The sequence below is a fragment of the Sinocyclocheilus rhinocerous genome, unplaced genomic scaffold (assembly GCF_001515625.1).
Source record: "Sinocyclocheilus rhinocerous isolate Xijiao unplaced genomic scaffold, SAMN03320098_v1.1 scaffold1733, whole genome shotgun sequence".
Taxonomy (NCBI): Eukaryota; Metazoa; Chordata; class Actinopteri; order Cypriniformes; family Cyprinidae; genus Sinocyclocheilus; species Sinocyclocheilus rhinocerous.
In genome coordinates, this window is record NW_015640388.1 from 927,565 (window position 1) to 939,811 (window position 12,247).

At 35.5% G+C, this 12,247-nt stretch overlaps 1 protein-coding gene across 1 annotated transcript in view; it reads right to left on the bottom strand.

Moving 5' to 3' along the window:
* The window catches only part of LOC107752654 (kinesin-like protein KIF1A), a 97,841-nt gene that overhangs the window by 20,354 nt on the left and 65,240 nt on the right, over positions 1-12,247 (bottom strand). Inside the window, exons 35-46 of the mRNA XM_016568685.1 lie at positions 11,966-11,985; positions 11,723-11,881; positions 11,111-11,273; positions 10,923-11,013; positions 10,718-10,836; positions 10,554-10,609; positions 10,158-10,376; positions 7,982-8,090; positions 7,530-7,596; positions 7,311-7,395; positions 7,114-7,219; positions 4,288-4,314 (exon numbers count right to left, since the gene is read on the bottom strand). Of these exons, the coding sequence (XP_016424171.1) occupies positions 4,288-4,314; positions 7,114-7,219; positions 7,311-7,395; positions 7,530-7,596; positions 7,982-8,090; positions 10,158-10,376; positions 10,554-10,609; positions 10,718-10,836; positions 10,923-11,013; positions 11,111-11,273; positions 11,723-11,881; positions 11,966-11,985 (1,221 nt within the window). The remainder of the gene's footprint in view (positions 1-4,287; positions 4,315-7,113; positions 7,220-7,310; positions 7,396-7,529; positions 7,597-7,981; positions 8,091-10,157; positions 10,377-10,553; positions 10,610-10,717; positions 10,837-10,922; positions 11,014-11,110; positions 11,274-11,722; positions 11,882-11,965; positions 11,986-12,247) is intronic.

Sequence of the window (12,247 nt, forward strand, 5' to 3'; positions counted from 1 at the left end):
ATGCCTAGTGTTTTAAAATCTGTTCAGATTCCAAAAGTCATGTAGTGCATTCCAGCCTTTACCTAACTCTCATGTTATTCTAAAACTGTTTTACTTTCTTTTTCTGTGTATCATAGATATTTTGAGAAGCGTCTCATTGTTTTTTTTGTTTTTTTTGGTCCATACAAAGGAAAACAATGGGCTCCAATGTTGTTTGGTTCCCAACATTCTTCAAAATATCTTCTTTTTGGAGACAAAAAAAAATTAAGTCCTACAGATTTGGAATAACATGAGTGTGAGTAAATGATGACAGAATTTTAATTTCATAATCTTATACCCAGTTACCATAACCATATACATCTCCTAATAAGTAGTAATTTAAGGAGAGACACACTTGCCTTGAAGTATTTCTATTTTTCGGTAAATAGACTCTGCCTTGTCGATTTGGAAAATAGTTTTACAATATATAAAATTCACTGTCCTGCAACAGAGTTTATGTTTAATATTTGCAAAAAAACATTGATTTGAAACTTAGTTTACAAGGGCGTACCTTTTAAAAGGTTAGGACACAAACACAGACCTTCTCATAGAGATCACATTTAGAGGACACCCAACCAATCCATTTCTGATGTTATTGTTCACTCCCAAACAACCACATAAATCAAGCTCAGCATACCAAGCAAGATGAGGGATTGTGAGGATAATTTCCACCTCCCATTTACACATGATAAAAGAGATTTCCTGTTGTTTTAACTTCCCTTTCAATATTTCTTTCCCTTAAATTTCTTATATCAGTCAATCCAAACTATAACTCATGCTCTTGGCAAAATATACAGCGAGACATTTCTTTCTCAGTTTATTGGTTCTGCTTGCATCGAGGACCTAAATAACATTGAAGAATTGCTCATTGCACAGGGGTAAGAAAGCAAGCATGCTACCAATGAGGTAATGCTTGCATGGATTGTTGAGCTGCTGCACTCTGCTGGAAATTAAAATTGGTTTCTGTGACAACATGGATGGGTGGGACAATGCAGAGCTGTACTTAACTCTCCTGCAAACTCTTGTTGGGGTGCAAATAATGCTTACAGTACAGTTACCAAGGTGACAAGTGTGTACTAAAAATAATATCAAATGCTTTAAAGAGTCTTCGTACATTCCCAAATCCTATTATTGCTTTAAATTGGATAGATTCTTTATGTCCACAAATTGTCAAATTACAAAAAAGTAATTTATACTGTTGTAAAAATGCTACAGTAAAAACCTGCTAATTGGTCAACTGTAACTTTCCTCACAATATTCGGTAAATAAATAAATAAAAGCTGTGCACGAGTATTGAATATATAAATATATCCTTAACTCCCCTGCAAACTCTTGTTGGGGTGCAAATAATGCTTACAGTACAGTTACCAAGGTGACAAGTGTGTACTAAGAATAATATCAAATGCTTTAAAGAGTCTTCGTACATTCCCAAATCCTATTATTGCTTTAAATTGGATAGATTCTTTATGTCCACAAATTGTCAAATTACAAAAAAGTAATTTATACTGTTGTAAAAATGCTACAGTAAAAACCTGCTAATTGGTCAACTGTAACTTTCCTCACAATATTCGGTAAATAAATAAATAAAAGCTGTGCACGAGTATTGAATATATAAATATATCGAATATACAATGTTTTATAAACAACCCATTTATGATGAACTTTAATTCATCATGTGGCATTTTTTATTATACCACCTGTATTATTATGGTGGTTATCAGTACATTTTAAAGTGCAAAAGACGTTTTGGTAGTTTAAATAGATTGGTATTCCAACATTATGTCACAATATACAGTTGTAAAAGTTGTACAATATACAGGCACCAATATGCCATCCTGTAATACTGGAAACATGTTCACAGTATTTTTTTAAAGTGAAATTCTGGCAACCACAGCTGCCAGTTTTAACAGTAAACTTAACAGTATATGTTTTGTGTAAACATATAATAGTTAGAAGAGGGTGTTGAATTGAATGTTACGATAAATACAATTCTCAGTGTGATCTGTAATTGCCCTGGTAAACTAAACAGTCCTGGCAGCACAACAAGAAAAACGGATTTGGATAATAATAACAATGCTCTCATACCCCTCTGTGGCGACACCACCCTTATATTTACAAACAAGCAGCTAATTCCTGGGATTACAGTTGTCCTGATTTGATAATTACAGTCTGCAGAACAAGCAGCTCTTAGAAATGTTTGCTCAAAGTCATTCAGGCAACACAGTGTTTGAAATCTTCAAAGAAACACTGCCCCCTAGTGGTAAAAAATAACAGCTACTCATGAGCAGAGAATGCCAAGGGGGGCTAAACTGGCAATAAACGTGATTAAACGCATTTTTTTCGTATGCGATCGTAAATCTCAGTAGACTAATGTAACACAAATTTTGTTCAGAGATTCATGATTAATACCGAAGTTAGCGGAGCAAGCCCTCCCGCCCATAAACAACACAGACCTAGTGTGTGGTTTGGCCAACAGTTATCGCCCCACACAGTTGTGTTTTACAGTGTTGCTTTGACATTTGTGATGGAACTTGATCTGCTTGCAGAACAGTATAAATGAAACCATACATTTTTTAATTAAGAGATGTCATCTAATTTTTTAAGCAAGAGCAATACATTTATGTGGGACTGATGGAGCATGTGTGGTAGCCCACATGCCTAAATACTATAGTGTTTTTGAACCATACTATAGTAAAGTACTTGAATTTCTGGCAACCACAGCTGCCAGTTTTAACAGTATATGTTTTGTGTAAACATATAATAGTTAGAAGAGGGTGTTGAATTGAATGTTACGATAAATACAATTCTCAGTGTGATCTGTAATTGCCCTGGTAAACTAAACAGTCCTGGCAGCACAACAAGAAAAACGGATTTGGATAATAATAACAATGCTCTCATACCCCTCTGTGGCGACACCACCCTTATATTTACAAACAAGCAGCTAATTCCTGGGATTACAGTTGTCCTGATTTGATAATTACAGTCTGCAGAACAAGCAGCTCTTAGAAATGTTTGCTCAAAGTCATTCAGGCAACACAGTGTTTGAAATCTTCAAAGAAACACTGCCCCCTAGTGGTAAAAATAACAGCTACTCATGAGCAGAGAATGCCAAGGGGGGCTAACTGGCAATAAACGTGATTAAAGTACTGTACTAAGTTTTCTACAATTATAGTATACTACAATACACTACAGTTTACTGTAGTAATAACAAAAGTATACTGCAGTATTTATTACAGTTTATCAGTTCACTATAGTTAATACTACAGTATGCTGTAGCATTCATTAACAAAGTGTTGTAAATACTATAATATATACAGGATAATACACTTTACTAGTATGGTTCACAAACACTATAGTATTTACTATAAATTACTATAGTATTTTTTCATGTGACTCATTATTATTATTATTATTTTTAATTCCTTTTTGTTTAAACTGGAGGAATATATGATCAAGAAGTGAGTGACATAGAATACAAATGTATTTATAAAGTTATAAAAATTGTGTTTCTATTATGTTTCATTTGTGTCCAGTTTTTAAAATGTTTTAAGAACACTGGTTTTCGGTTACACAAATGTTAAGAAGACATTCCATTGCATCATTTCGCAAACATTATGGTAATCTTTAAACAGATCCTTTGAATGTTCACTGAACATTCTGAAACAAGTTGTCATATTTAAAAATGTTATACCAATGTCTAAAACGTTTTACGAAAAAGTTCCATGAACAATGTAAAAACTTTTGTTTGTGTGTGTTAACATTTCGACAACATTATTAAAGACCACATAACTTTAAACAAACATTCTGTTAACATTAACGGAAGAACATTTGTTCATATATTTGAGAACACCTTGCCAGAATGTTAGCCAAAGTTCTGAAAACATTCCTTGTTAGCTGGGAAGGTGACTATGATCTCTACCACACCTCCTGCAAATGACTCAGCCAAAACACAGCCCATACAAAAGCCAAGCCATGCAATCCAGTCACCTAGAGGTGCAAAAAATTTCAAAAACATACAATACGGAACAGAAGCTTCACACACAAAAGCATTTCCATGGAAGCCAGAGTGAAATGCTCTCACATTTTCAGAAATAGTAGGAGGGAAGGAGAAAATAAATAGGCAAACCAAAGAGCCAAAAAATGAGGATGGAGGTTGATTGGACAGATGGCCATAGAAATAAACGAATGAAAAATACACATTCTGTGTGTGTGTGTGTGTGTGTGTGTGTGTGTGTCTTATGAGAGGAAAGGGATTTGAAGGTAATATACCTAGGAATGTCCGAATCAAGAAACTGTCTGGAAAAACACAAGACAACATTCTGTTAGTGGACTAAAAAATTATTACTATCAGAAGGTGTGGAGAGAAGCTTGTGTGGAGGCCCAGAAGCTTGTTTCCAATTATTTGACTTGTTGTTTGAATATAATGTGGCTGTCAAGGCCTCTGCACAACTCTCCTGTCACATATTTGTCCTTGTTCCTTTGCATTGGTGCATGAATCCAGCTCCGTTACATGTTTTATAGGTAGTGTGGACTTTCTAGTGAAGACTTGTGGTTAAATCGCAGGAGAGGAGGTCACTGCTGCTTGAAACGGAAGGTTCGAATGATTCTTTTATGCGGTTTTGCATCAGTGGGGTTCAGGCGGACACATCTAATAATATATCTAATAATATATTATGATTTTATTTGAAGCATTTCATGTTTGCAAAGTCTGGATGCTGATATATGATGCCCATCTAAGGTGAAGTCCTAGTAATGCATTGCAGATGACAAAATGCTTTGTTTGGCTGCTACAGCATAACGTGACATGAGAAACAGGGCCTATTGTTTACAATAACTAACATGATTAGAGAAAGTTAATGATGGATTTGATTAGTAAAGGGTTCATAAATTAGCTTCTAGTGATTTTAAATGGTAAACATTCTTCTGAAATAAATCTTCACATGTAAATCAGAGTTACGTGACGGTGACTAGCAGAGATGCCAAGAACTCAATCCACTGTGTGGTTCAGTGAGCAGGTAGTTGAGTCTGAGCAATGGAGTGTGGACAGAGCGAATGGAATGAACAGATGAGAATGGACACAAATGCAGACCAGCATCAGATGGGAAGACTTGCAAAACCAGCAAGGAGGTGAACTAGAGAACCATTTTTTTGGTTCAGATTGTTGGTTCAATAAATTGTGACCTCCTTCATCAAGGCTAATAAAACCACATTCTGTCTTACGTGCAGTGGGAGAGGAATGATAATTATGAGTTTTATAAAACAGAAAAAGAGCAGCTGCATGGATTAGTCTGTCAGTCAAGCGATGCGCTAAAAGCATCCTGACCCCCTGCGGTTATGTCATGCAGCAATGTCTCCGCAATGATTAAACGCAATCCTACAGTTGGGAAAGAGGTGTGTTGAGAATTTGCGTTAAGATATTTTAAGCATTTATCAAGGCTTATTTTATCTGTGTACCATGCACTCTCAGAAATAAAAGCTGTCACTGGGGCATATCCTTTTCAAAAGGTACACCTTTGTACCTAAAGTATTGGTACCTTAGTACCTAAAAGGTACAAAAGTGTACCTTTTGAAAAGGTACTGCCCCAGTGACAGCTTTTGAATAAATGACTTTTGAAAGAGTCAGATTTTTGGAAGCAAAATTTTAAAAAAGGTGTTTGGAGCTACTACCATAGCTAGCCAAATGCTAACCGTTTAATTTTCAGTAATTTACAATCTTACTATCAACTTTTTAGATTAAAAAAAAGTGATATACTTGCACAATGTAAATATAAAAAATAAAAAATACCACAGCCGTTCAGGTTAGGTTTTTATATACTGTCCAATTCTGATCCTATAATATTCCTCATGTAATATGTCAAATTAAAACAGTACTTACACTGTCATTCATAAATAACTTCTTTTTTTTCCAATTTACTTACACTACCATTAAAAAAAAATACTTAGGATGCATCGATTTTAACAGTAAATACATTTATAATGTTACAAAAGATTTCTATTTCAAATAAATGCTGATCTTTTGAACTATCCTGATAAAAAAAAAGTATCACGGTTTCCACAAAAATATTAAGCAGCACAAATGTTTTCAACATTGATATTAATAATATGTTTTCAACATTGATATTAATAATAATGTGTCTTGACCACCAAAAATCAGCATATTAGAATGATTTCTGAAGGATCATGTGACACTGAAGACTGGAGTAATGGCCGCTGAAAATTCAGCTTTGCCATATATTAGAAAACAGTTATTTTAATAAATAAATTATAATAATATTTCACAGCGTCACTGTTTTGATCAAATAATTGCAGCCTTGTTAAGCATAAGAGACTTCTTTAAAAAAAACTTCAAAAACATTTTAAAAAATCATATAGACCTCAAACTTTTGAACGGTTGTATACTTTTAAGATCCCCTAACCTTTTGTTATGACTTCTTTTGGAGTTCTTTTTGGTTCCCCCTTAACTGGATGATCAGACTCTCCCAAACCCGTAATGTGCACCTAAAAGCCTCAATATGGCAATACTAGTAAGTGCCATTTGTCAGCCACCTCAACCATGCAGCGACTTATGGTATGTTTGTGTAAAGGAACATAAAAGTGTGAATATACTTCTTGTCTTTATCTAAGGCTGGCGCTGTGGCTGTGCTGTTTGATTTTGAATCACTCCCTTGAGACAGGACTTTAAGAGCTGTTTTGAAGGTTTGGTTCACCGACTCATTTCTCTTTGGCAAAAACTCATCGCTTTAAAGTTGTACAGAGAACTGTTTGTCACAGGCTTGGCTCCAGCTCTCAGATCATGAGCCAAGGCTGAGGAGAGAGTCGTATTACGTACAGCAATCACTAAAATGGAGACCTGGTATTAAAAAGAGTGTAGTGGGAAACAGCCAAAGTTAAGAAAATCTGCTACTGAGTGTTCTTAAGGAGAAAAAAGGCTTCATGACAGAAGAATAAAACTCCCTTTGGAGGTGTTCTTGAATATAAAATGACAAGCATAACTTTCAAGATGTCTTATGTTTAGTGTTAAAGACATGAGAAAGTCAATTTTATTTGTAAACTTCTACACTGGTCTTGTTATATTTATTAGGGTTGGGAATGTACCTGTCATCATGTGCAGGACGGATGTATCCTGCAGACAGTATGTTGAGAGAGAGAATATTGGGGTCGATGATTGTCTCATCTGCTTCAGGCGTGTTCCGGATGCGCCCTGTCAAACACAAAATACATCCCATTTGTTGAATATCATCAAATTTCACTTTGGTTTGCGCATAAGCATTTACATTTGAGCCCAAACTCACCTACAACCAGCTCTCGCACTTCCTTCCACTTAATATCTCTTCCTGACTCATGTACTATGGTGACTGTGACTCTCCTTTGGATGCCCTGTTATGTAAATATTGTGTTATTTTATGTTTGTATGTTATTATTAATTTTGAAATCTAATGTTAAAATAAACAGTATGAGAGAAAATAACAAAATGGAAAGGGAAATAGAAAAAAAACAACATTTCCCAGTACCTGATGTAACATGAAAGTGCCATGACAGGGCATGCCTACCCGGTGGTCCACTACGGCTGGGATATAGCTGGAAGGGAAAGATATGTGTCATATACAATAACCAGCACTGTCACCCTTTCCTGGATATAAAAACTGAACACAACATGTACAAGGGTTTACAAAACCAATAGACTGAATATTATAATAATGTAATAATATGTATATATTTAAATATATATACAAATATTTCTTAAACTATGTATTGTATAATATTTATTTTTTTATTAATTAAATTGAATGCTAAAAAAGAACTGATCTTTTTTAGACATAATTGTTTTCAAATAAGGTACCATATGACAAATTCATTCAATCACTTTTACAGGCCCCAGTAAAGACAGTAATCGATTTTACAATCTATTCTATTCAGACGCCAATTTAAAGTGAAAAGGTCAACGGTTATACAAGACACTTACTCTCCATTGGCCTCAAGCTCACAGATTTCAAAGAAGACCATCAGGTCGTATTTACAGTGGCACGGTCCTGCCGTGGGTCGTGTGAGAGCTGTCAGTTTGGTGGCAGGTACTATGCAGAAAGCAGAGGAAGACAGAGCGAGAAAGAGCGTCAAATCAATATCGCGTTAATCTAGAACAATGGATATAAAAATTCAATGGCAGATGAAAGGGATACTAGAGTTTCACAGGAGAGAGCAAGATATGCACCACAGCATAAGAGGAGGAATAGACCATAGTTAGAGAGGAGCAGGAGTGGGAGATCAGGAGTCCGATGTAAAGGCACACTGCTGTTAAGATGAATAAAGTCATGTGAATTACAGTGATCCCTGAACATCTGCACATGCCAAGCAGAATTATTACAGGAATAATTCACCCTAAAATGAAAAATGACTTTCTTTCTTCCCTGGAACATAAAAGGTGAATTTCTGAAGAATATTCTGGCCACTTTCTTCCATGTAAGTTAACAAGGACTAGGGCTGTCGAACAACCAAATGACCAAAAAAAACAGCACCATAAAGGTATCATGAAAGTTATTCATTCATAACTCATATTACAAGCCTTGTTAATTCATATGATAGCTACATATTGAGATGAAACAGAGAACCAGATTAGTGATTCATTTAACTAGACGCAATATACAAAGCTAATTGAAAGAAATCAGACTTCTATACTTCTTTCATGTGCTTACATGAACAAGATGTCAAGATATTGTGCGGCCTCAGAAGATTCTTTTTTTTTTAATTCTTTGTGCTTTTTTAGTCATTTTGCAGTTTGACAGCCCCAGTCCACATTCATTTACATTATATTGAAAAAACAAAAACTGATCAAAACTTTACTTTGAAGTTCCACAGAAAAACAAAAGAATAAGATGAAGTGAGTAAATTATGACAGAATTTTCATTTGAGGATGAACTTTTCCTTTAACTCATACTTAACTAATACATATCATTATGAATACTTATCATAATTTTTTTTTTCAATTTTTCTCTTTCTGTAAGACAAACCAGTGAATATGATACTGTATATCCAGAGACAAGAAATCTAATAAAAACTAACAACCAATAACCAAATATTTAATAATAATGATCCAAAACTACTATCCTGCAGATATTAAGGGACCACTGCATCATCAAGCACAGTTTCAAGTGACAGAACCAGATTTACTCATGCACTGATACATTCTTATTCCAGCACTATTCATCAGTTTATTTCTGGTGAATGATGTCAGAGAAAAAGGCTAGAATTGTCCATCTGCTTGATGAGGTTTGTATGGAGAGGCTGAGGGAGAGAAAAAGACATACACCCACACACAGTATTATCAGGCCGAAACGCAGTCCCTGGAACAAAGCGTCCTTCAGTCTGTCAATGCAGAGAGTTTGTGTGACTCCCAGTGAATTGGGGAAAGTGAGTGGACACTTTGTCTAAATATCACCTATTTGTATGTTTAAAAAATCCAAGAAAATGTCCAAGTATAATTTGGAATAATTTAATAAAAGTTTGGAATAATTATGTTTTTCCAGATTGTCTCGTATGTTTACCAAGTCTGCATTTATTTGATAATATTGTTACAATTTAAAGTAACTGTTTTCTATGTTAATACATTTTAAAATGCAATTTACTCTTGTGACGGCAAAGCTGAATTTTCAGCAGTCATTACTCTAGTGCCACGTGATCCTTCCGAAATCATTCTAATATGCTGATGTGGTGCTCAAGAAATGTTTCTTTTCAGTGTTAAAAATAGCTGTGCTGCTTAATATTTTTATGGAAACAGAGATACATTACCATTCAAAAGTTCTGAGTAAGTATGAAAAAAGGGGGAAAAAATACTTTTATTAATCAAGGACGCGTTAAATTGATCAAAAGTGACAGTAAAGAGATTTATAATGTTACTAAAGATTTCTATTTCAAATTAATGCTGTTCTTTTGAACTTTCTATTCATCAAAGAGTCTGAAAAAAGTACCACTTTTTCTATACAAATATTAAGCAGCAGCACAAACATTGTCCACATGATAAGAGATGTTTCTTAATCAAATTGTATATGTTATGTTATATTATATTATTACAAGTGCATTAGACAGACCAGAGGTTCAGTTTCAGGGACATTCTTTGGCCTTAGGCACTCAGAACCATTACAGACCCGGCTTCTGCGCTTTTATTACTGAACAGATAGACAAGGGTGGGGCCGGCAGTCTGGCTTGCTCCTCCCCCTCAAGGAGGTAGGAAACAGCCATGCCTGCTGCATTGAGGGCGTGGCTTGACAGCGAGTCCACCAGAGCCCCACTGAAGACCTCTGGCAGCAGGTGGCGAATCAGCTCCAGGTTCTTCTCCCGATCAGGAGGGGTGTCGTTATCTGCGGCTATACCCACCACCAACAACATAAAGACTGTGACATGGGCACATGAACCCCAAACAGCAACATAAAAAAGGCAATACAACAACGAAGCAAAGAATATGTGCTAAACAGCTTCAGCCTGGCAGGACACATCTATGTTAATGTTCATAAAAAATGGTCATATACATTCATTGCCCTCACCTGGTTTGGAAAGAGGCATGACTCTCGGGAACTGTCGTCTGCATGGGCGCAATGGGCTGAAAAAAAAATTCTGGCTGTCATTTCAGTATATTTGATGGATGAATCCAGACATTTGTAGCATGTATTAATCAGAGTTGGAAATAATAAATATCGCCAGGATCTACCTAATGAGATCCTTGCAGAGCGAAGGGAAAGGCTGCTTTTGGTAATGTCCAAACACTTCAAACACGATTGGCTGAGTCTTTATGTACTCTATAAAGGACTTAGTCACTTCCACGGCAATCTGGAAAATCAGAGAAACAAGTGTTTTACCCTCAGTCTAATAAAAACAGTGTGACGTGGAGCTGTGTGTTACAGTTTAAAACTCACATTCTGCACATGATAGAAGCCAAGTGGTGGACCACGTCCAGTGTTCTTCAACGGCTCTGTGGAAAACGCTTCATCGTGCCTGTGAATAAAACTACAAACGAAGAGTTAAAAAAAAGTAAATTAGATACAGAACAATGACAAGTGTCCGCTAGTGGAAACAGACTTCAGAACAGAACAGAGGCACTTACTTGAACTGGCAGAATATGTCTGCGTATTCTGCGGATATGCTTGATGCCTGCAGCACAGTAACTCTGAATGTAAAGACTTCTCCAATCCTCAAGTGATCCAGAGCGCCATCCGGTACGCCATCAAGACCGGTTTTGACAGGGCTGTCCAGCTCCTCTGTGTTAGCTATGAAAAAACACATGAAAGAAAAGATGTCAAGTCAAAGAAATATGAAAACTCCATGGGATAGCCGATATGAGCTGGCATTTAAACGCAGACTTCAGTAACACAAACTCAAAGGTTATGCTTTTTACTTACACAGACTACCATTAATACTTTTATTCAGCAAAAATGTATTAAATTGATCAAAAGAGGCAGTAAAGACAGTTACAAAAGTTTTTTTTTAATAAATGCTGTTCTTTCTATTCATCCTGAAAAAAAAAACATTTATCATGGTTTACAAAAAAATATTAAGCTGTAAAAATGTTTTTAACTTTGATAATAATAAATTATTTTTAATAAGAAGTTAAATTACTGTTTTTACTGTGTTTTTGGTCAAATGATTGTAGCCTTGGTGAGCATAAAAGACATTTAAAAAAAACAATCCCAAACACAGAATGTTCAATGTTCCTTACATGCACAGGTATTATTGTTGACCTCATCTGCTGACAGTCCCATCTCTGCATTTTGGCCCTCACCCTCCACAATTCGCAGCTCTTCCTGAGAGACAGCAGCACATGAAAGACCAGAAGGACAGGACTCTGACTGGAACTGCTCAAAAGGAAAGAGAAACACTTGAAGTAAGAAAGACAAGATCAGCATAGCTGGTCACAAGTGTACGTTGTTATGGTTCTCACACTTTTGACCTATGAATTTACATGCTTTTTCCATGACTTTACTATAATTTAAGAATTTTGAGAAAAACATTTTTTTTATTGAAAATTCACTAAAAAAAGAACTAGCATAACTAAAAAAGTTCATATTGGCTATACAAATTTCCAAGACTTTTTAATATTTCATTAATTTCAATTACTGGAAATAACACTTTTAAAATCTCTGATGTTTCCAAGTTTTTATAGGACCATAGGAACTGTGTTGTGTTCTGAATGCTGGGTCTCAGCATCTACAAAATGCTACTTTCATACTGGTTAACCAGCTTG